Below are 21,215 nucleotides of genomic sequence, written 5' to 3'. Positions count from 1 at the left end.
ACCGAAAGGAAACAGTTTGGCTCAGTTGGTTGAAATTTAAAGATAATTGGAAGATGACACCAAATACACATCAAAGCTGGTTTTGAATGGATAAAGCAAACTAACATTAGGCTTCAGGATTAACCTTAAACCAAGCTCTTTTGGATGGGCTGTGTGTAGAAGTGTTGTTTGTTCCTGTTCTTTTATTCCTGCATAAATTATGTCAGGATATTGTTAATGGTTGGATGACTAAAATGTGTGTTTTTTTTTATGCTGGGAGTGTATGTATAATTTTGACCCAAAAGGGGAGAAAATGCAGTACAAATGTCAAAAATCATTCATATTCTTGATTGTATCTACAGGATTTAAACTTCAGACTGGCTCTGTAACTAACCTCCAACAATCTCTGCTTTCCAGGAGTTACCTAAGTACCTGAGAGGCTATCATGTGTGTACCAAGGAGGATATGGTCAACATCGCTGCTATGCTCTTCTTAGTAAAGGTCCGCGGTGACAAAAGCCAGATCGCCACGATTCCCAAGGTGCTGAAGGAGCTCGTTCCTGCCGACCAGCTGAAGGCCATGTCTGAAAACGAGTGGAAAAAGGTACAAAAGCACAGAGGATGAGGCTGACCGCAGTTCTGTTGTTTGGGTTTTTAATCAAGGAGTTGAGAGAGGTGGATATGTAACCTGCTGGTGCTTTTGGCCTCTCTTAAGAGCCAAGTATGTAATTATGTACGTTTTGACTGGAAAATATCTTTAAAATGGATTTGACCCTTATTTGACCCCTGCTTTGGAGGGGCTGCTTAAAAAACAGAATTTATTAGGATTATCCAGACATACATGAATTAGGAGAAAAATCACTTAGTGCATGATTTAGATGAAGGAATAACATTATAAAAAAGATGATTTTGCTTGATATAGGTTCTTTTAAACCAATTTTGGATTTGAGGTCAGTTTGAAAATTTGCTCTTAGAAAACCAGGCAGAGCTCTAGCTGTTTAGTAAAGAACAATGCCGGTTATAAAGGCATTAAAAACTCTAGACATACTGTAAAAGAGCTACACCACAAAAATTGGAAATTCAACAGGTAGATCATCATGTTTACCTGCTCAAATGAAGGGCACCACCACTTGTTTTAAAAAATGTTTGCATGGTGCAGCTGTGACCGCAGTGAAAGGCTCCTGTACTGAGCATTGACTTTATGCCACATGTTGCCCCACTTCTGCTGCACAGTCACACACAGCTTTTTGCTACAATAAAACACATTGAAGCGTATTTAATGTTATTAAAGATACAAACAGGAATGTGTACTTATACAAAGCAATGTGTATATTACCTACACACTTCAAAAATAATCTGAAAATAAGACATTTATTGAATTAAGTGGTTTTGCCATTCATTCAGTAAGTTAAGTAAAATGATCTACCACTGGGGTGTATTTTTTAGGCCTAAATAAGATAATTAAGGCCCTTGAATTAAGGTAATGGAGATTCTTTCATTTTGGGTGCAAAATTCATATTCTTTTGGCCTACGTTGAGTTCAGTTTTTGCAGCGTGACTAGCTCACAAAGCTATCCTGAGGCTCTAAGGGCTAAAATCATGTCTATGCACTGCAAAAACAATCTAACAATCTAAGTAAAATGTCTTAAATAAGATAAAATAAGATGATCTGCCAATGGAATGAGCGTTTTTACTCTTAAAATAAGATAGATAATATGCACTTGAAATTCTTAATTTTCTTATTTTAAATTTAAATTGTCTTGTTCCATTGGCAAAGTGTCTTACTTACTTCCTCAGTTCAAGAACAAATGCATTTAATTTAAGAAAAATTGACTTGTCTAGATTGGGGATTTTTTCTACTTCCACTGCTAAAGAGATGATGAAAGATTCAAAAATGCTGTATTGTAAGTTTTAAAGATAATTAAATATGCAGATATACTGGATTTCCTGCAGAGCTGTTTTAGATGAGAATTTGAAATAAGTGTTCATTAATAAATGCTGGGAAGTTCAGTTCATCTGTGGCTGTGGGTGGATGTGTGTGAAAAGATATCGGGAAAGGAGAGTAAGAAAAACATAATCCTTTGTCAGTATTTGGCTGATCTTTATGAGGAGAGACCTTTATGGAGGAGGAAACCCCTCCTGACACCCCCACCCACGCCCAGTGAGAACTTCCCCTGAAGGCCGTGGGGTGTGAGAGAAACGCATTAACCTCATTAAAAGCAGGGCAGTGGTTTTGTTCTTTTTCTACAGCTATGCTGCTATACCCAACCTCATATTTGTGCTTTCATTTGTCTGTTTTGTATTTCTTTTTCAGAATATAATCGCAGCCTTTAACAGACGTACCAATATGAAAGTTGATGAAGCAAAGATTGCATTTCTGAAGGCGGTTTGCCGCTGGCCGACATTCGGCTGCGCTTTCTTTGAAGTGAAGGTGGGTTCTGCAGTCGTTCTGCTATCTGTCATCTGCTTAGATTGCTTGCATGGTCTGCTCATTGCACTCACCCACCTCTTAGTCCTCTTGCATGCAGAAAGCAAACACATTAATGACGGGGAGGAACAGCAACAGGGGAGGTGGTAATTTTTCTGTCTTAATGTCCGTTTTCAGCAAACGTCAGAGCCAGATTTTCCAGATATTGTGCGAATCGCAATCAGCAAGACTGGACTCACCATCTTGCACCCAAAGACCAAGGTTAAAACAGAAACAGGAAATATCACATTCACTATCTTTCATAGATTCCCTTTACTGACATTTTTTTTTTTGTCTCACAAGGATGTTTTGGCAAACCACCCATACAACAAAATAGCTAGCTGGTGCAGCGGAAGCACCTACTTCCACATGACCGTTGGCAGCTTAGTGAAGGGTAACAAATTCCTCTGCGAGACTTCGCTGGTAAGCTATTTTCTTTCAAACAAGGTGATCTTTTCTCTAAGAGCTGGAGCTGATTCTTAGCAATAATTTAACTCTTCTTTCTTTAATAGGGCTACAAGATGGATGATCTGATTACTTCCTATGTGAACATGTATCTCAGGGAGAGAACGGCGCAGTCCAGGGGCCATCGCTACAACATGTAGACATTAGGAGTTCAACCCTGCTTCTCCTTGCAGCTCCACAACTCCTTATCAGAGTTTTTAATGTAATTTGGTTTAAAAAACAAAGCCACAGATTTATTGCATGTAAATAAGTATTTCTTAGCTTTGATTTGTTGCTTCACAAACAGGAAAATGTAAAGCCCTGGTCCCTTTGCATATTTACCTAAACATTTTTAAGAACTAAACACTAAAAATTTCCTAATCAGGATTTTTTTTTCTGTCTCTGAAATGGAAATTACTTCCTAAATAGATAATTTGCCATAAAATGATGCACTAAATTTGTTCAGTATTACATGGTTTGCATCAGTACCGTCTTCTTCTTCAGTAGCTTAGCAATGACCCTTGCTTAACTGGCAACCGTAGATATTTTATCCCAACAAGTTCTAAAAACATTATATTCTGACAACACAAAAAAGTAAACAGATATACAGATACAAAGTTCTCAATACACTGAAAATAACCATGGAAATAGGTAAAAATGTCTTAAATTAAGTGTATTTAGCCTTAATTTGAATAGGTAAATGAGATAGTTTGCCAATGGAATGAGAATCTTTACTTTTAAAATAAGATAATTAGATAATGTGCACTTAAAATGAGAAAATGCAATTGGTTTTGCTTTTTTTCAATGTTTGATGGTTTGATATCACTTGCCTGCAACATATTTCAGTGTAGCTCACGCTAATCTTTGCAAACCAAACTTATAGGATGTTTTAGGGCCTCTCAAACATATTGCTTTGCAGTGAATGTTATAAAACTAACAAAGATTAGCCATTTGATCTTAGAACTGTGGCATCTTAGCGACTTTGTTGCGATATTTAATGATTTTTCAAACCCCTCTAGTGTTTTTTGTTGTTTTATTTTTCAAAAAGGTGATTTATCCAGCGGCTTTCTTCTCTGTTGCTGGAGACATTGGTGACAACATAAAAGCAGTTATTTCTCCCCTCTGTTTCCTTGTGAAAGTGAGTCACACATGTGCACAACATTAACGGATCCCCCCTGGATTAAAAAATGCGGGATGTTAATTCAATATTTAACAAAATGTTTTTTTTTGTTTGTTTTTTAAACTTGCATTTAAATAGATCCCTTCCTGAATTTAATTGATACCAAGCCTGTGTTTCTGTTAACTGTCTTTAGGTTAAATTTAGCAAGATTGATTTACGTGGTTTGTGTTCGGGTGAAATATTTTGATTACTTCAATATTACATCGTATAGTATTTCTCTTTAGTTTTAAACATATTTAAAGTGACCAAGTATGGAAAATAGGCAGTGATGTTATCCACCGACCTCCTTTTTAGGACAGCTTAGCTTATCTTAGTTCAGCAAAGCAGCAGATCAGTTCAAATGACACAGACAGAAATTAAACTGTTCTTACTTTTACAATCAACGTGCAAATAAAAATAAATAAATAAAATTATTAGAGAAAATCCAGAGTCCTAGATCTATTGAGAATGCCGGCAGCCATGATTGTAGGGGCAGCAAAAATCATGGGAGCGTGACCCAGCAAGGGCAGCAGACAAAATGTCCAATCTGGACACCTAGGGCAAAAAAATGGTTGGCTGATTGTTTTTTTTTCTAAAATTCACCCTTCAGCATTTTCTGTTCATAAAAAAATATAAGTTGAGTGTTTAAGATTCTTTTAGCTGGATCTCTGTTTCTAAAACCACCATGATGGCGATCATTAACAATCCGCCACACGTCCAAAGTTAATCTAGCATTAGCATCAAAACAAGCCAAATCTCCAACTACTGTCTGCTTTTTGTTTCTTGTGCAGGACTGTAGGGCTCTGATATGTGCTGCTTAAGCTCTGTCAGCTCATTTCGTTCCCCAATGGTGGAGAGAATCTCTGAGTAACTGTGGATTCATGCGAACCACATAGAGACATGAAGAGATTCTCTGCTTGGGAAACCTTTTTGATGAATGGTTTTTAGGGTTGTAGTCAGTGCCTGCTGTAACTATGTGACTGTTGTTGCATCATATTTGTGTGGACAGTTGGTTTGTTCCTTGATCAGCCATTTTATTGCACCTATATCTCACAGAATGTATTTCCTAATAAAAAGCATCTTTCTCCCTAAAAATTCAAAACCACAGGCTGTTTATATTTTCTGTTTGTGGGTTTCTTTGTCTTCTTCTTCACTTCCTTCGATGCAACTCTGTGTCACTTCCCTCGAACATGCCCCTGCTCCTGTGCTACACCAACATGATGGGGGCCCAAGGCTTGAAATATTGCCCCACACTTCTGGCGGTATTAAAAAACTCTGCAGGGCTGTCTTTCAAAGTGTCTGAAATCATTCATAGTAGTTGATCCTAGAATGGGTTTTCTCTTGAGAAAATGTAATGCCTGTAAACTGCTTTTTTCCCCCTTCTTCTTCTTCCTCTTGGTAAATTTAACAAATAAAACATTCCCACTAATGTTTGGCCGGCCATGTTCATTTCTCTCTATTCCATCCTATTTATCTTGTCCAACTTGGTATATTTGACTTTAAAATGATTAAACAAAATAGAAACCAGGATTTGTATTTTAACAGACATGTAGTTTTTATTGTATATTTATGTATATAAAAAAGGCTGCAAGGCTCTATATTAGGATGAGTTTCTAAAGTGTCAGCAGCTACACCTAGTAGGAGGATAAACCCCCAAAATAAAAGCATCACATTTCTTTACAGTGTCAATGAAACCATCAGAGGATCTATTTTGCTCCCAGAAGGCCTTTAAGCGGCAAAAAGAATGATGAACTTGATAAGAGATGTTTTCTTTGCTGTGGGGTTACCAAACGCACCATGAAGAGAGAGTAGACGGAGCAAACAAAGGGTGGGGGAACCATCCCAATTAGAAGCTGGCAGCCGATTAACAGCGTAGTGATGTCAAAGCCTGTCTACAGTCTTCCGCAGATAGTGGCTTCATTCAAGTCTGTAGAATAGTGTTTGCATGTCGATAATCCAAGAGGAGAATAAGGGGCCATGCTTCCAGCGCACAGCTGTGGAGTCCACATTATGAAAGAAATATTATCCCCCTCAGCCAGGCGCTTCTCTCTCCACATCTGTCCGATGGCTATGTGACTGATTATTTTGGGCATTACAATTCAAGATGCCCCCAGGAGGCAAGAGAGCAACAAGGGCCTCTGTTTTCCTCCCAGCAGCCCCCCTCCCCTCACCATTGCTTATTTTGTGTTTTTTTTTCCCTCACTGCCCCATAGAGCAGGGGCCCTCTTTACAGACCATCCACAAGCATCATCTCTGCAACTTTACTCATAAACTTCACAATTAGCAACTCTTCCATCTATATGGGGGGAGGGGGCATGTTTATGTTTTTGGGGCTTTTGCTGCAGCACGAGCCCTGGTTTCCATGGAGTCATACCCGACAACTCGTTGGGAACTGAGGCATGCCATTCTTCTCCCCGCTGCCGAAATGCGGCGGTTATTCTGACTCAGGCTATTGTGGAAACGCACAAGTGGCTCTCAGAGGAGAAGGGGATGCAGAGAGAAAGGGTGGGGTCAGGGTTCAAACGAAAGGCTCCCATCGGGGCTCCCTTTCTCTTATCAAATTTGTTGAAAGACAAAAAGAGCTACAGTCTTGTTCCTCGGGCCATCTAGAGGAGAGGAGAGGGGTTATAGGACGGCATTCCTCAAGTCAGAGCATCAGTTCTTTCTCTGAGCGGCAGATAAACTCCTCATCTTCACTTTGCTCCACACGCTGCTCCCTGCTTCACACAGACTCCTGCACTCCTCCGGTAAGTCTTCTCATGATCTCATTTTTATCAGATCTATTTCTATTAAAACAGTAGATCTGATTATAGGTAGTATCTGTCATCAGAATAGCTTTTCTAACTTTTTTTTATTGCCTTTTCATAACATGACGGTGATTAGATTAAAAATAAATGTAGAATGTCTGGAAAAGTGAGTAAATCTCCAAATTTGTACATTTCTTACATGCATATTCTTTCTGAACAAACAGTTTATCGGAAAGCAAAAGGAGATATCTGGGAAAATTATATAGAAAGTGAAATAAAACAAGTACTTGCATTTGAAAAATAGACCATGCACACTTTTAATATATAACAAAAAGCCGATTTTGAAGAGTTCTTTTTTCTTAACCTGCTATTTATTTGCTCAGGCGGTTTGCTTCACATGTGTGTTGAATGGCTCACAGCTTCTGTGATCAGGTGTTCCAGCCCAAGATGTTTGGACTTCATCCATAAACTAATCTGCACTTCAGAAACAACTTGGCTCATTTTCATTGGTGCAAAGTCTTGAGATTTGGACCAAGCCACAGTTTCCTATAGGTGTGTTTGGGGTCATTCTTTCATTGAAACCCTCGTTTGGAAGGCATTTCCTCTTCAGCATAAGTCACTTGATCTGCATGTATGCTGACTGCTATAACATAATAAATAAGCTTGAGATCATTAAGCAACATATCATAATGCTTAAGCTAGCATGCTGCATAGCGTCCACAGATCAGACTTTAGTGTCTGCAGCCCTTAGAACCCAAAGAAAAGCTTTCATCATTTAAGTGAAATGTTGCACCATTTCTCTTTGAGCATACTTTGTATTCTTGAGCAAACCGCAACCTCTTCTGCTTCTGTTGGTTTGAGAGTAGCCTAACATACTTTTCCTCCTCATCTTTTTAGTTTTGGTTTCTATTTCAAAGCATTTTGAAGTCATTTTAGCCAAGCAGCAGAGTCTAAACTCAGAATAGTCGACCACATTGCTGGTATTCAGTCACACGGTATTAACAGCATGGACCTCATAACTGCTGTTTCTGCTGGTTTTCTATTAAACTATAACACTGAATAGAATGTTAGCCGTCATCTTAACATAATTTCTACAAAAATCTGTGACTGGTCCGGTTGGTGATGTTGAACTCAGAGGCATAGCCAGAAAATTTTAATAGGGGTGGCCAGGCATTAACCAATGTACACTGAGGGGTGGCTGATAGCGGATAGGCGTCAGAACCTCAGGGTAAATCTACACTGTTCCTACAGGAACGAGCACAACATCCATATTTTCTAAATAAAGACAAACTATGCTTTCCTACAGCCCTTGCTAACAAATAGACGCATATATTTAAACATCAATGCTGTCCAAATAAAAGGTATAGTGGACATATTTTCCATTGTCATTACCAACCTACTTTTATCAGAGATTGTTCTGCAGCAAATTAATATTTACGTGTTCTAATATCTACATTAAATTGATTTTGAAGTTATTATTAAAGTTGTTATTTATCTGATTTCACTGCAGACTCCTAGATACCTTGCAGAGACACAATGTTGTCTTTACCCCATATAACACAAAATCTAGTTCTGAAAAGAGCATGAATTCTGTATTAATCAACTTTAATATTAGTATTTTGATGTGCATAATTAACCATAATTAACCAACCAATTAATATATGAAAAATTTTAATGTTTTATAAGTTTGAACATTCCCCTTGAGAGTATTGCTGCTGCATCTGAATAAGAGGGTGAAAAAAACTATAGTAGGGGTGGCCAATGTTTGGCTAAGGGTGGCCATGGCCACCTCTGGCCCTGGTTGAAATTCCATTATTTTTCAAGCAAAGCTGTATTTTTCAGTTTTCCTCTTCTTGCTAAAAAGCTTTTAAATCAACACATAAATTGACAGCTTGAGTTTTTCTTAAAGTAAAAAAAAAAAAAGACCTTGATACTTTTGTCTCCTTATGAGAACGTCTGCACCGATCAGCTTTACAAGAATGCTGCGGTGCAAGCAGATTTAAAGTTTTGTTCTTTCAGGATAATCCCACAGAGAGATGCATGACTTGAGGCTTTTCTGGTCCCCTCTGTGTTGTTACCCCCCAACCAATCCTGCAGCTCTTTTATTTAGGAGGTGTGAAAGCTCAGAGTCTGAGCCTTGGGTCTGGGTTTCAGTTCGCTACATCTGACTGGTTTCTCAAAGGGAGGCTGATGAGACACAGATTAGATTTTTGTCCTTCAACCCGTCTGGATGACCTGGTGGACATCAGTAGGTTAGAGGGGGAAGTGGGATGTGAGGAATGACAGATTTGCAGGTCACAAACTTTACAGTTTTTTGAAACTCTAAAGTTTGTTGCTGCATATGATGATCAATGTAAAACAGCCTTAGAATAAATAAAGTCAGGCTTTGACATGTTGCAACCCACTGATGCTGCACTGGTGTCCAGCTAAAGCTAGAAAGGAAAAAGAGGAGTGGACGGTGGAAGTTTGCCACAGATTGTGTGGGTGTTTTGTTTTAAGCTGTGTCCAAAAAAACTGGGAATACATTGCTCAGTCTTACAAAGAATGCTGGAAGATTTGGTGACTTTTAACCCAAAATAAAAAGACCTCACCCATTTCTGAACTTTTGCAAAATATCTGATCTAAATTTTTTCACCTTTTTTTTTTCTTCTTTCTTCTAGTTTAAATCTGGGCTCATGTCTTGTGAGACATTCTTGGTCATTAACTGAGAGCCTTTTATAGTCTGAACTCTGCATTCCATAACTCATCCAGTTCTGGTAAGGAGTTCACATACTCATCCGCCTGGAGGCCATATTGACTGTGGACAAGTAATGATTTATTTCAAATGTTTAAAAAGTGACATAATGTAAAACATTCAAGTTAAAAAGTGTACGAGATGGTAGCTCTTACCCTAGTCTACACTGAGTCAGTCAGGCCAGGTGTCGAAGTATTCAGGCTTTTAGAGTAACTTCAAAAACTAGTCTATATAAAAGTTAAAATCTGTAAAATAAATGTATTTGAGCAGTTAGATAAGATGATTGCCCAATGGAATCAGTATTTTTGCTCTTTTAAGAAGATAATTATAAATGAAGTTATTTTCTTATTGTAAACGTAAACCATTTTATTCCTTTGGCCAATTGTCTTACTTAACTGCTCAGTGAGAGGGAAAATACACTTAATCTGAGGAAAAATTCTTATTTCTATTTCAATTGCCGCAGTGTTAATTAAAAATGTTTGACTTGCTGACGTTAATTGAGCATTTATGTCAGCAGCTCAATGTTGACTCCTTCATTTACTCCACAGGGAGTTCTGATGTGTTGGGGTTCATAGTCCGGTCAGAATAATCAAGTCCGTCCAACTTTCCACTCGCTGTTCAGTTGACAGGACGCTGTGTAACTTTGAAGCTTTCTTTTCAATTATATTCATTGTGTATTATAAATAGCTTGCTGGGGGAAAATAATTACAATAAAAAAGACCCTCAGAATGACACTCCCACCACCTTGCTCCAAATTTCTCAGAGACCTGAAAGCCACCCATCCCAAATCCTTATCAATTATTCTTGCAATTTTGATTGAAACATCAATCTTACTTGTTGAAGAATAAATTCATGTGCAAATGAATCCCTCAAAGCCCAGTGGTGCAAATATGTGACAAGCTATTTTTATTATGCAAAAATCTAAGATAGGGCATGCAATTCCCCAAATGCCAGTTAATACCCATTCAATGAAGACCTGTACACCTTTAGCAAGCACTTGTTTCTGGTATGATTGATCCATGATAGTGTATTTTGTTATAAACTGTTACATTGGGTGTCATAATTTGCATTATACTCCTATTTTTTGTGCAAACAGCCAAATAAAAAATCGTTTTGGAAACTACTTAAACGAAAAAAGTTCAAACAACATTTACTTTTTACATGTATGTAAATTCCAATATTTGGAGTAAAAAAAAAGCCAATTTAACTCCTCATACACAGGTGGAAAACTATAGACTGAAAAAACTGTAAAATTATAGTCTCTCAATAAGCATGTTTTTTTTATTCTAATTCATTTTATCGTAAACAGGACTAGCCACCTAAACACACACGTAAAAGCACATTTGCAAACAACTAGGCTAAGTCCAGTTTTGTAATTCATTGTTGACAAAAGACAAATATTTATTTTTATGGAATTCAAAATTACCCCCTTTTTTTTTTATTTTAGTTTTTCTTAATAAAAAAACAACTTTCTTGGTCAACTTTTACCTTTGACCTTATGACCTCCAACTAATGATAGCTAACCCAATAAATGGACATAAAATTATGACTGAACCACACCTCTACATACTGTTTCATGTCAGCAGCGGATATTTACCATACTAACAAGTCAACAGCCTTTGTATGCAGCTATTTTTTGGTTTCATGCAAATCTGGTAAACATTTTCTTTCTATATAATCCCTTCTGCATGAGAGTCAAACAGTAATCCATTCACAGCTAAGGTTTAAGCGATATCCAGTATGTTTGGATATCAGCTATTTACAAGGTAAATATGAAGCAAATTAGTTGCAATGCAAAGCTAAAAGGTCAGCCAAGTAAATTAGTTTTACAAGCCATTTATAAAAAGGAAATATGATGGATGGTTTTTCCAGAAGTCTGCTTCATCTTTGGGTATAATTTCCAGTCTGTTTGATGGTACCACTACTATAAATTTAAACAATATCCAAGTAGAAACATAACGACAATATGTTTTAAGGTGAAATATGTTCCCCATTTAACTAACAAAAGCTAACACCTTAGCTTGAGCTGCTGCAAGAGTCTTAATATCACTTAGTGAGGAAAAAGCCATCCCTCCAAAAGCAGCATAAAAAGCCAGATCACAGTTTGCAAATAAACCTTATTTAGTGATTAAAAAAACATTTTACATCTGGAGAAAGAAAAAGCAGTATGGAGTGTTCGCATCATGCATTGGAGATGTTAAGCTGCTAAATAAATTGGCACATTTTACAAGCCCTATGGTGTCTAAAGGACAAAATAGAAAGTAAGTGAAAATGTTTTTAATCTAAAAGGACCAACCATTTAAAGTTTTGGCACTGATGGGTCTTTTGCATGAGCAATGATCTGAAGCAGACCACCAAATTAGCTGAAGCACAGAAAAATTGTATATCTGGGCCCTCCAAAGGTCCTAAGGGAAATATGATATGCAAACAACGTGGAATACAAACCAGAACACTGGTTCTGTCAGAGGGTAAAAAATACCAGCAAAGTATTGTAAGAAGCTTCTTATAGTAAAATCTGAACGGTTGAGGGTAGTCAGTTTAAAAATACATTTGACAAGATATAAAATGAAGCTAAGGCGGAAATTCAACTGAAGAAAATCTGATTACTTCTATTCAATCCGGGACTGATCCGCCTCTGATGCAGCCAATCCGCTTCAAGCTTCATCTCCTCGATGCCCAATCATCTTCCAGCACCCACCTTTAAAAGCTTCTCCAAATCATCTCTCGGCCTGCTCTTCAACAAGCGCAAGATCCGTCGCTATGTCGGACTTTAATTCAGACAACCCACCTCCATCCCCTTCTCCACCATTGTAGTAAGCTCATCCAACTCCTCCTTGATGCTCCTTCAACCTCACCTCCAGTGCGTAGTCCTCCAGACTTTCATGGAGTTCCCCGTCACTTTAAACGGTCCGGCAGAAGACCGCCATGTTGAGCCTGGTTCTGCCAGAGATTTCTTACCAAAGGGGAGTTTTTTCTCTCCACAGTTGCTTTATGCTTGCTCTTCATGGACAGTTTATGCAACTCTGTTCATTCAGTGACATCTAACTCAAGCATCACCCTGTATACCAGCCTCTATGGATTAACCAAACTTCATCTATCTAAACTCCACCACCAGTTTCAGGCCCGGGGGAAATATCCATACTCTCATACATCAGTTTATCTGCATTAAAGTATAAATCAGCGTTTATGTTCCCTGCCGAGGCCTGAGCGCCAAAGTTCAAACTATTGTATCAATAAAACTCTTCTAATTGCATCTTTCTCTCTCTGTGAGTTTTTCAGATTGAATTAAATGTTGGTTAAAGTTATTTGTTGTTCTGGTATTTAGAAAACATAACTAATCTTAGTAATCAAAATAACCCAAAAAGGGAAAAGTTTTGTCTGATTTAATGTCAGAAGAGAAAAGGACAAGCATTTTCATGCAGTTTGTGTAAAGACTTTGGTTTCAACTATTTGTAACACTGTATGCTTCAAAACTGCAAAGCAAATCAGAAACAATCAAAACCGACACATGTATGTAACTTGAGCACAAGTGCAAAGTTTCAGTTTGTGAAACAATCTAAACCCATACATGTATGGAACTTGCGCACAATTGCAAAGATTCAGTTTATCAGCTTGTCTTAAACACACAGCAGCCATATTGGATTTCATAATGTTGGAAAACCTTAATTTTTCCGCCTTGAACTTTAAAGTTTAGATCAACAGCCTGAAAAAAAATTGTTTCCTGCTTTTTGGGGGGAAAAAACTGCAGTGATATCTTGTGCAAAAAGGCTTTGCTTCTTTATTAGCAGCTCACATAAATCAGTTGTCAGAAGTCTGAGAGCAAAGCCGGTTAAGCAACAAAGAGAAAAGTAAAGAGCTAATGACCTGGGCTGACTTCCTGGGCTTTGTAGAGGATTTTAATGGGCAGAGAACAGCAATTAGATGCTCTGAGGTCACTGGCATATTAACCAGGGACACTAACATCTATTGTTACCTTGAGAGTCTGGCATAGCGACAAACTCTCTCCCAGCTTGTTGCTTCGCTTTGATTTGACATGGCTAAACTGATACGGCTTCCTGTCACAAAGTAAGTTTGCTCCTAGAATAAGAATTAACCTTCCTTTTCTACTTTGACAAATTCATGGTGAAGTCAAATAAACATCTGCAATTGGTAACTAAATGAGAAAAAGATTAATTTAGCAGTTAAACGTCTCTCAAACTCATTGCTTTCTTTTGTCTCTTCAGAAACTAAACATGGATTCGTCTACAGCTGCAGAGCCATCGTTGCCGTCAAATCAGTCATCAGAGAGCTGTGCAGCAGCACAGACCGCCACCGAGAACCAGCTCTTTGGATGGTTCTACATGGTGCTCTTTGTCCTGGCCCTCGGTGGAAATAGTTTGGCTCTCTGGATCTTCTCCCGTCAGCGTGGGGTTTCCTCACCCGCCAACGTCTTCCTGGTTCATCTGGCTGTGGCAGACCTATCCTACGTGATCATCCTCCCCCTCAGAGCAATCTACCACTTCACTGGAGGTCACTGGCCTCTGGGTGAGGTCCCCTGTAGGGTGACGGGCTTTTTGTTTTATGTCAACATGTACGCCAGTCTGTATTTCCTGGCCTGTGTGGCGGGAGACCGTTACCTGGCTGTGGTTCACGCTGTGAGGTCAATGAAGCTTCGCCAAGGTCGATATGCTCACATCGTCAGCTTATCTCTATGGGTCTTGGTTACTGTCTCCATGGCGCCACTGCTGGTCACCCATCAGACAGCACAGGTGGACAACACAACAGTGTGTTTGCAGCTGTATCGAGAGAAGGCCTCCCGCAAAGCTTTGGTCTCTCTGGCTGTGGCTTTCACCCCGCCGTTCCTGGCCACCCTGTCCTGCTACCTGCTTATCATCCACAGCCTGCATCGGGGCTCCAGGCTGGAACCTGCCCTGAAGCTGCGGGCCCTGCGTACCATCGGCGCAGTCATGCTCATCTATGTGGTCTGCTTCCTGCCGTATCATCTGAGCAGAGCCACCTTCATCCTTGGTTACAGCCACCCAGACGTATCCTGCCAAACACGCAGAGCCCTGAGCATGGCTAATCGCCTCACCTCCTCTCTTACCTGCCTGAATGGCGCTATGGACCCTCTGGTGTATCTGTTTGGGGCAGAGAAGTTCCGCAGCACACTGAAACGCTTGTTTTGTAAAGACAAGGCGGGGATGACTGGGGCCACCAGCGGAGACTTAAAGGGAACACATGAGAGCTCTCTGAGTGCTAAGTCTGAGTTCTGAATTAGACGCAAAAGACACATAAAACTGCTTTGTTCTTACCTTTTGTATGGACGTTAAGGACCTTAACCTGAATTAAGAATGATAAAAGCATTAATTAAAGTCCAACATCCAGTTTTCACTCTGGATCTAATGAACCCTTTAAAAAATCTCTTTAAATCAAAGTTTGATAGAAAAAACTTGTTTAAAAGGGGAAAAAAGGACATAACGCTGTCTGTTTCAGTCCAATTTGGTCCTCATCTCAATTAATTTCTTTAAATTAAGACAATGGTGGCAAAAGACGTCCACATAGTTCTGCTTGAGCCCCCAGAGGAGCAGCAACAGGTCTGTGAAAGTCAGCTTCCGTACGGGGGAGCTGGGTTTGTGGCTCTAAGGTTTGATGTAGGGATGAAAGATAGTCAATGAGATGTTTCAGCTGTGGGACTCAAGGCCAAAAGCAAAATAGCACACAGAGATGTGCAATATTTTGTGCTTGTAAGACAACATTTTTGACACAATGCCAATGGGCTGTACAACAGATATTCTATGAAGGAGGCTGAGGTCTCCAGTGTCTAGGCCCTATACTGTATTTTCCTAAAAGGAGCCATTACCCAAACTTCTAATCCAATTCAGTTTATTTATGTAGTGCCAATTAAAGACACATGTCATCTGTAGGTCCTTTACAGAGACAATTTGATAACAATAAACAGGTTTTCTATCTAAAGGATACCAGCCAACTGCATCCAGTAATTTAATTTGCAGGATTCACTTCATCTGAATAAGCATTTGATTATTGTAGATGTTTGCTTGCAGTAGGTTGGTGACTGCAATCCGTCACACTAAGCATGCATGCTCAACAGCAGAGAGAAAAACTAAATTTCAACAGCAAGAAACCTCCAGCAGAACCAGGCTCAGAGTGAGCGGCCTTTTGCAGAGGCAGATCTTTTTTTTTAAGGCAAGGTTTTAAGCCAAGTCATATAAGCAGACAGTGTTTCTGACTAATGGGTTAAAACTGCCTCCCATTCTACTTTTAGAAATCCTATGAACGTGAAGTGGTTTGTTAGAAACATAAAGAACAATCAGATCTCTAATACAAGATGGAGGTTGGTCATTTATAACTGAGAAGGAGACTTTTTAATTTTATTCTGGTTTTAACAGGTAGGCTACCATTAAAGAAAAGATAAAATAAGAACATATGATTATTTTCATCAGTAGTCTGACTGCAGTAATTTGCTGAAGGATTTTAACGACAATTTTTGGACTTACTAATCCTAAAGAATTACAATAGTCCAGCCTTGAAGTTATCAGTGAATGGACAAGTTTCTCAGCATCACCCCTGGACAATATTTCCTATGAGAATATTCCAGAGATGAAATAAGGAAATTCTAGAAACCTGTTTAATATGCTGGTAAAATGACAAATCCTGATCAAAAATAACTCCAAGGTTTTTTTTACATTATTATCTAATGCCATTTAATGCCATCAAGATGAGGTGACAGAGCAATAAGCTTATTTTTCAAAGATTCTGGTCCAAGGACAATAAATTCAGTCTTTTCCTACATTCAATAGCAGAAAATCTAAATTAATCCACGTTTTCATCTCTTCAACACATGCCTATTTCCTGCCTAATGGTTCAGTTTCATACGGATTTATGGACAAATATAGCTGAATATCATCAGTATAAGAGTGGAAGTGAATCCCCTGCTGTCTGATAATTCTACCAATAGAAAGCATGTATATAGAACTGACCATTAGCTCTAGCACTGATCCCTGTGGTACTCCGCAAGTAATCCTAAAGCTTGAATAAAACTCTAACATTAACATGAACAAACTGGAATCTACATATCGCAGTAGGATAGAATTATTATATATCAAATCAAGATGGAAATAAACCAGGCCTTTTTTCTGTTAAAATGGGATGTTGTTAATGTAATGTGCTAATGGTACACCGCAATGCTAACACCGCTAATGTCTCTATTTCACCAAAAGAGGCTATTTCTAAGGTCTCCCATGCAGGCAGTCATTAAGTGTTGCTGCTGGTAAACTTTTTTACTTACAGTGTAGGAGGACAGGAAACGACAGTAATCGAACCACGGCTAATTGCTAATGTGCTAGCATTATATCCACATTAGGCTCATTTTACACACAAGTTAAAAAGCAATATAACAAGTGTTATGACTTTATTCTAGTAATTTTATTACTTTATTCTCGTAATTTGACAACCTTATTCTATTTTATGCAGGCCAGTTAGTTATATGTCAGCTTGAACACCTACATTCGGCCAATCATATATCAACGGTCATCTGTCAATCAAATGTTTTCAGTCATAACATCTTGATTCATGTGTCGCAGCTAATATACGCAGCGGCTGAAATAAGAATAATTTCCTTTCCCATTAAGTTCCGTCCCAGTGTTCACGCGGATGGACGTCTGTGTCTTCGGCAGGCGTAGAGCTAACAGAACTGGCAGCGTTGCGAGGCAAGGGGTCAAACATGTACGGCTGTAAGCCTTCTACACCAAACCAATCAAAACCAATAAAACTTTTTAAACAAAACCCCCTTTTTAACAGCCAGTTTCTTTCTAATTAATGTGTTTATTGTGATGATTACCTACGATCGAAACACCTGAAAAGAGAACCAAACTTTCTTATGAGCTTTAGACGAAACGGGACACAACAAGATGACCTTTGACCTGGAGGGCGCTCTGATGTGGGAGTATCTCAGAGCTGCTCTGGTTTTAGTGTGTTTTGTCCTATAAGCCAAATGAAAACAAACACCTTTCATTATTAGCAGTACAGTTTAATGTGCATTTAGCTTTCTGAGCATCATCAGTTAAGTATGAAATACCAGCTTAGCTCAGACAACAACAAACTGAAATAAGCAATATGACTCTATGCTTGTTTTCCCTAATATGTATGCAAACAGTGTGGTTGTTAACCTTTCCCTGCATCTTTTTAAATTCTCTTTAGAGGGCCCCAGGTGCTTAGGCCCCTAACCTGCACAGCAAAAAAATTAAATTTGAAAATGAAATTGAGTAGGTAAGTGGGACACTTTGCCAATGCAACAAGACAATTTACATTTAAAATTATTTCAGGTGCATATTATCTAATTATCTTATTTTAGGAATAAAAATACAAAACATCTTATTTACCTGCTCAATTTAAGGATAAAAACACAAAATTTAAGAATTTTTTAAAAACGTATTAATATCTTGTTTTTCCTCTTAAGGGATCTCTGACACCAGCTGTTTGTAATGCAATCAAAATAGCTCAAATTGAAGTTTTCTGCTCACAATAAAGCATTGGCCTCAAACTTAAACCCTCGAGGGCGGGTGTCCTACAACATTTAGATGTACCTCTTGCCATGCACATCTGAAGTTATTGGCCAAACTGTCTCATTAGCCAAGCTCTACCTCTGTGCTAAAATTAGAGCCAAGAGTGGTTAAGTAGACAGTCTGAGACCACTGTTCAAAGTATGCATGTGCAAAGAGTGGGGATGTGTTGCAACTGCTGGCAGACATCTGCAGAAAAAACACTGGTTGTAAATATCTTCACTTTTTCAGTGTCTTAAAACTGTCATGCTGTGTATTTCTGTTACGATATTGCCCAATGCCACAAAATATCCGGCTCTAACTTTGTCTACATGTGATTTGTAAACCATAATTAGGTGTGAGACAAACCTCACAAACCCTTGTCTGTCGTCTTAACCTGCATGTATTTTTTATACTCAGCAAATGAATTTGCTTCCTTCTCATTTCCATAAAAAAACCCAAATGAAAATTTCTGACTCCTAGTTTTTTTTTTTTTGTTCTTCTGATTGTTGCTGTTACTCAGAGACCAGCTCTTAAGTACCGCCGTTCAGTAAAATTTACAAGTTTGGTTGAACGTCCTTCTGTAGCCTCTGTGAAAGTGTCTGTTCAGGGCCAGAAAGTTCTGAAGGGGTGCCGTGACTTTTCGCTGCGTAGTTCTGTTTTCATGTCATGTGATCTAGGTTGTGGTTTGCAAGCAGCTCTTTTTCCTCCTCTAATTTCTGCACGACTTCCTGTCCATCACTTGAACGAAGCAAGCTGCTCTGAACATGCATTTCCTGAATCTATGCACTCTACAGAACCTCTCTTGATCGATATCAATAGAAGTAAGACTAAAAGAGACCAAAATGGATTGATGAGGATTTTTCAACAAGTAATAAAGTAATACCAAAGAAGGCTCTAAGTTTCTCCCTCCTACTTCCCATTTTCTCTTCTTTACCTCAGTTTTCTCACCAAAAGATACTTCCTGAATATTTCTTATTAATAAGTGAGTGTAAAAGGCGTCCCAGTAAAGGGTGTTAGTTAATCATTAGGGCATGACTAATGCTCCTCTACGAGTAAAAAGCACATATTTCAGTTTTACAGCCCTGAGGATCTGCTGTACAACATGCAGAGCGCAGGAACCAAGGCCCTCCTCTGCAACTTCTCAAATGAGGAAGTTCAGTGCAGATCTAGGAGCAGCTTCCTTTTAGAGCTTGAACAGGCACAGGATGATGAAGAGGTAGAACGGGTCCATGCAAAGATGAGAACGGCCGGGCAGAAAAGCTGAGATCCATAACGGTTGGAGGGATTTTTGTCTTAAATCGTTGACGACGGATGCAAAACACTTGAGCTCACGGCTCTTGGGGTTTAATACAGGATGCCAAGTCAACAGCCTTGGTACCATGACAATATAACTCGATCCAAAGCTGAGGATCTCCTCTCCAAAGCAGCAAGAGATGGAAGCTTTCTTATCCGGGACAGTGAGTCCGTACAGGGAGCTTACGCCCTCTGCGTTTTGTAAGTTGACTTCTCTTTATTATTGTGCATTGATGAATAAATGAACACTAAGTTGATTTTTAAACACATCCTCCTGGTAAAGCACGCTTATATGAGCCGTTGATCCTGTCAGTAAAAAAATATCACCAGGTTGTTCTACCAGTTGTCTTGTAATTGCATCGTTAAACCTTTAAGATTATATGTTAAAATTCCCCTGCTGTTACGCGTCACATCTTTTTGCACGCTTGCACACTTTCACACCACAGAAAAAAAACTAGTTCCCGTTTATTTGCATTCTCTTCTATCATGCAACACCACCCTTTGTCCTCTTCACCACCCTTTTTTTTATTCAAAGTTGTTTCAGGTTTTTAAATGCGACCAGCCTACTATGAATGCATCCCAATCACTAATACCATAATGTCCTGTCAGTTTAATGGATGATATTTGCATTTTGTTGCTCACTGCAGATACCAGAACTGTGTGTACACATACAGGATCCTGCCAAATGAGGACAAGAAGCTCTCTGTTCAGGTGGGTAGGCCGTTTGAAACCAGCCAAATGTATTTTTGACTAAAGGTCACCGGGATTATTTTGGGTCTGTTGGCAGCAGATGTTTGTACAGATTTGTCCAGATGCGATGATGAATGTGGCGACCTCATTGAGGTCAAAATCTGCTGCTGATCAGAAATCTTAGCCAGGGGTAATTTATTTATTTGTATGTATGATTCCTCTTGGATTTGAAACCAAAACTGCGAACATTTCCTCTTTTTATTTAAGAATCTTCAGGCAACAAAGTCCCAAACATATTCACGTTGTTCAGAATACAGCTGTAATAAACAAATAAATTCCTATACCCAAGCCTCTGCACAAACACGTGGAAAGGTGCTTCATCTCCAGACTGTGAAGCAAAACTTTCAAACTGAGCTGTCTCCTCAAATAGTACTGTTGCTCTTTGAACTTTCTGTGGCTGAAGAAGATATTTGCTGTAAAATGGGCAAAATTATTTGATTATTTTGGTTTGCATTGATCAGCTCCAAAGATAAACCTCCAGCCATCGTTGCTTTGCATAAAATGGTCTCACATGCAGGAAAATACAAGAGAACCTTGTCTAAATGTAGGCTCTCAATGTTGATCCCAGCGCAGAGGTTGCTTAACATTAGCAGATGTTTGGGAGTGCAGTGGAGACAATGGCCTTGAAGCAACATCGAGGACAGATTAAACTTCTAGGTGCTGAGTTATCTTCACCCATTAATCCTCCTAAAAGAAACTATGATGGTTGTGGTGTCAACTTTCTTTCCAGAAAAGCATAAACCAACAAACTGGGATCGGAACGAGACACTGAAGGGTTGGTTATCCTCCCGTAGCAGTGTGTCACAGATATTCTTGATCTGTACCCAATATCGGAGCGTGGTCTGTGCTATGTTATTCCACGCCACAAGGCAAGAGGGTCAATCACGAACTAGCTTTGGGTCTAGAAATGTCAAAGCCGTGAGGAAGTGGGGGCAAGTTTGTGAGACAACGGAGGAAGATCAGGGCGAAAAAGAGTGAGGATCCAGGTGGAAAAAGGGTCCCAGCGTTCTGGCGCACCTCGCTTCTCTAGCTGGTCCCTCTTCACGAGTCGTTTTCCAAAATGGCGGTCATACAAACAAAACAAGCCGGTAAGCTACCAAACAG

The 21,215-nt window shown here is 39.1% G+C and overlaps 3 protein-coding genes across 6 annotated transcripts in view; all 3 read left to right on the top strand.

Moving 5' to 3' along the window:
* Positions 1–5,149, top strand: part of LOC119795923 (unconventional myosin-VIIb) — a 43,135-nt gene extending 37,986 nt beyond the window's left edge. For both annotated transcript variants that reach the window (XM_038304169.1, XM_038304179.1), the window contains exons 44-48: positions 397–582; positions 2,292–2,408; positions 2,583–2,666; positions 2,748–2,867; positions 2,957–5,149. In XM_038304169.1, the coding sequence (XP_038160097.1) occupies positions 397–582; positions 2,292–2,408; positions 2,583–2,666; positions 2,748–2,867; positions 2,957–3,049 (600 nt within the window). In that variant the 3' untranslated portion in view covers positions 3,050–5,149. The remainder of the gene's footprint in view (positions 1–396; positions 583–2,291; positions 2,409–2,582; positions 2,667–2,747; positions 2,868–2,956) is intronic.
* A 1,171-nt stretch (positions 5,150–6,320) lies between these two features.
* Positions 6,321–17,024, top strand: gpr17 (G protein-coupled receptor 17). 2 transcript variants are annotated; one of them, XM_038304153.1, is made up of 2 exons: positions 6,321–6,794; positions 13,752–17,024. In XM_038304153.1, exons 1-2 carry the CDS (start codon positions 6,447–6,449, stop codon positions 14,778–14,780), a joined length of 1,377 nt encoding a protein of 458 aa, XP_038160081.1. In that variant the 5' UTR covers positions 6,321–6,446; the 3' UTR covers positions 14,781–17,024. The 2 variants fall into 2 exon arrangements, with proteins under 2 accessions (XP_038160081.1, XP_038160089.1); XM_038304161.1 differs by lacking the exon at positions 6,321–6,794 and adding an exon at positions 9,454–9,550.
* A 2,150-nt stretch (positions 17,025–19,174) lies between these two features.
* The window catches only part of inpp5d (inositol polyphosphate-5-phosphatase D), a 39,325-nt gene continuing 37,284 nt past the window's right edge, over positions 19,175–21,215 (top strand). Inside the window, exons 1-2 of one of the 2 annotated variants that reach the window (XM_038304139.1) lie at positions 19,175–19,562; positions 20,009–20,072. In XM_038304139.1, coding sequence (XP_038160067.1) covers positions 19,423–19,562; positions 20,009–20,072 — 204 coding nt within the window. In that variant the 5' untranslated portion in view covers positions 19,175–19,422. The remainder of the gene's footprint in view (positions 19,563–20,008; positions 20,073–21,215) is intronic. The other variant, XM_038304142.1, reaches the window with a different exon arrangement.

This window comes from Cyprinodon tularosa, unplaced genomic scaffold (genome assembly GCF_016077235.1).
Source record: "Cyprinodon tularosa strain WSP-4 unplaced genomic scaffold, ASM1607723v1 ctg114, whole genome shotgun sequence".
In the NCBI taxonomy this organism is placed as follows: Eukaryota; Metazoa; Chordata; class Actinopteri; order Cyprinodontiformes; family Cyprinodontidae; genus Cyprinodon; species Cyprinodon tularosa.
Note: the sequence above shows the minus strand (reverse complement) of the source record. Positions and strands in the feature narration are given on the sequence as shown.

What these genes read in the sequence shown, in the direction of transcription:
- gpr17 (XM_038304153.1), top strand. Translation starts at nt 6,447, where the DNA reads ATGCCATTCTTCTCCCCGCTGCCGAAATGCGGCGGTTATTCTGACTCA. An exon ending in CAGACTCCTGCACTCCTCCG is followed by an intron (nt 6,795 to 13,751) that starts GTAAGTCTTCTC and finishes TTGTCTCTTCAG; the next exon opens with AAACTAAACATGGATTCGTC.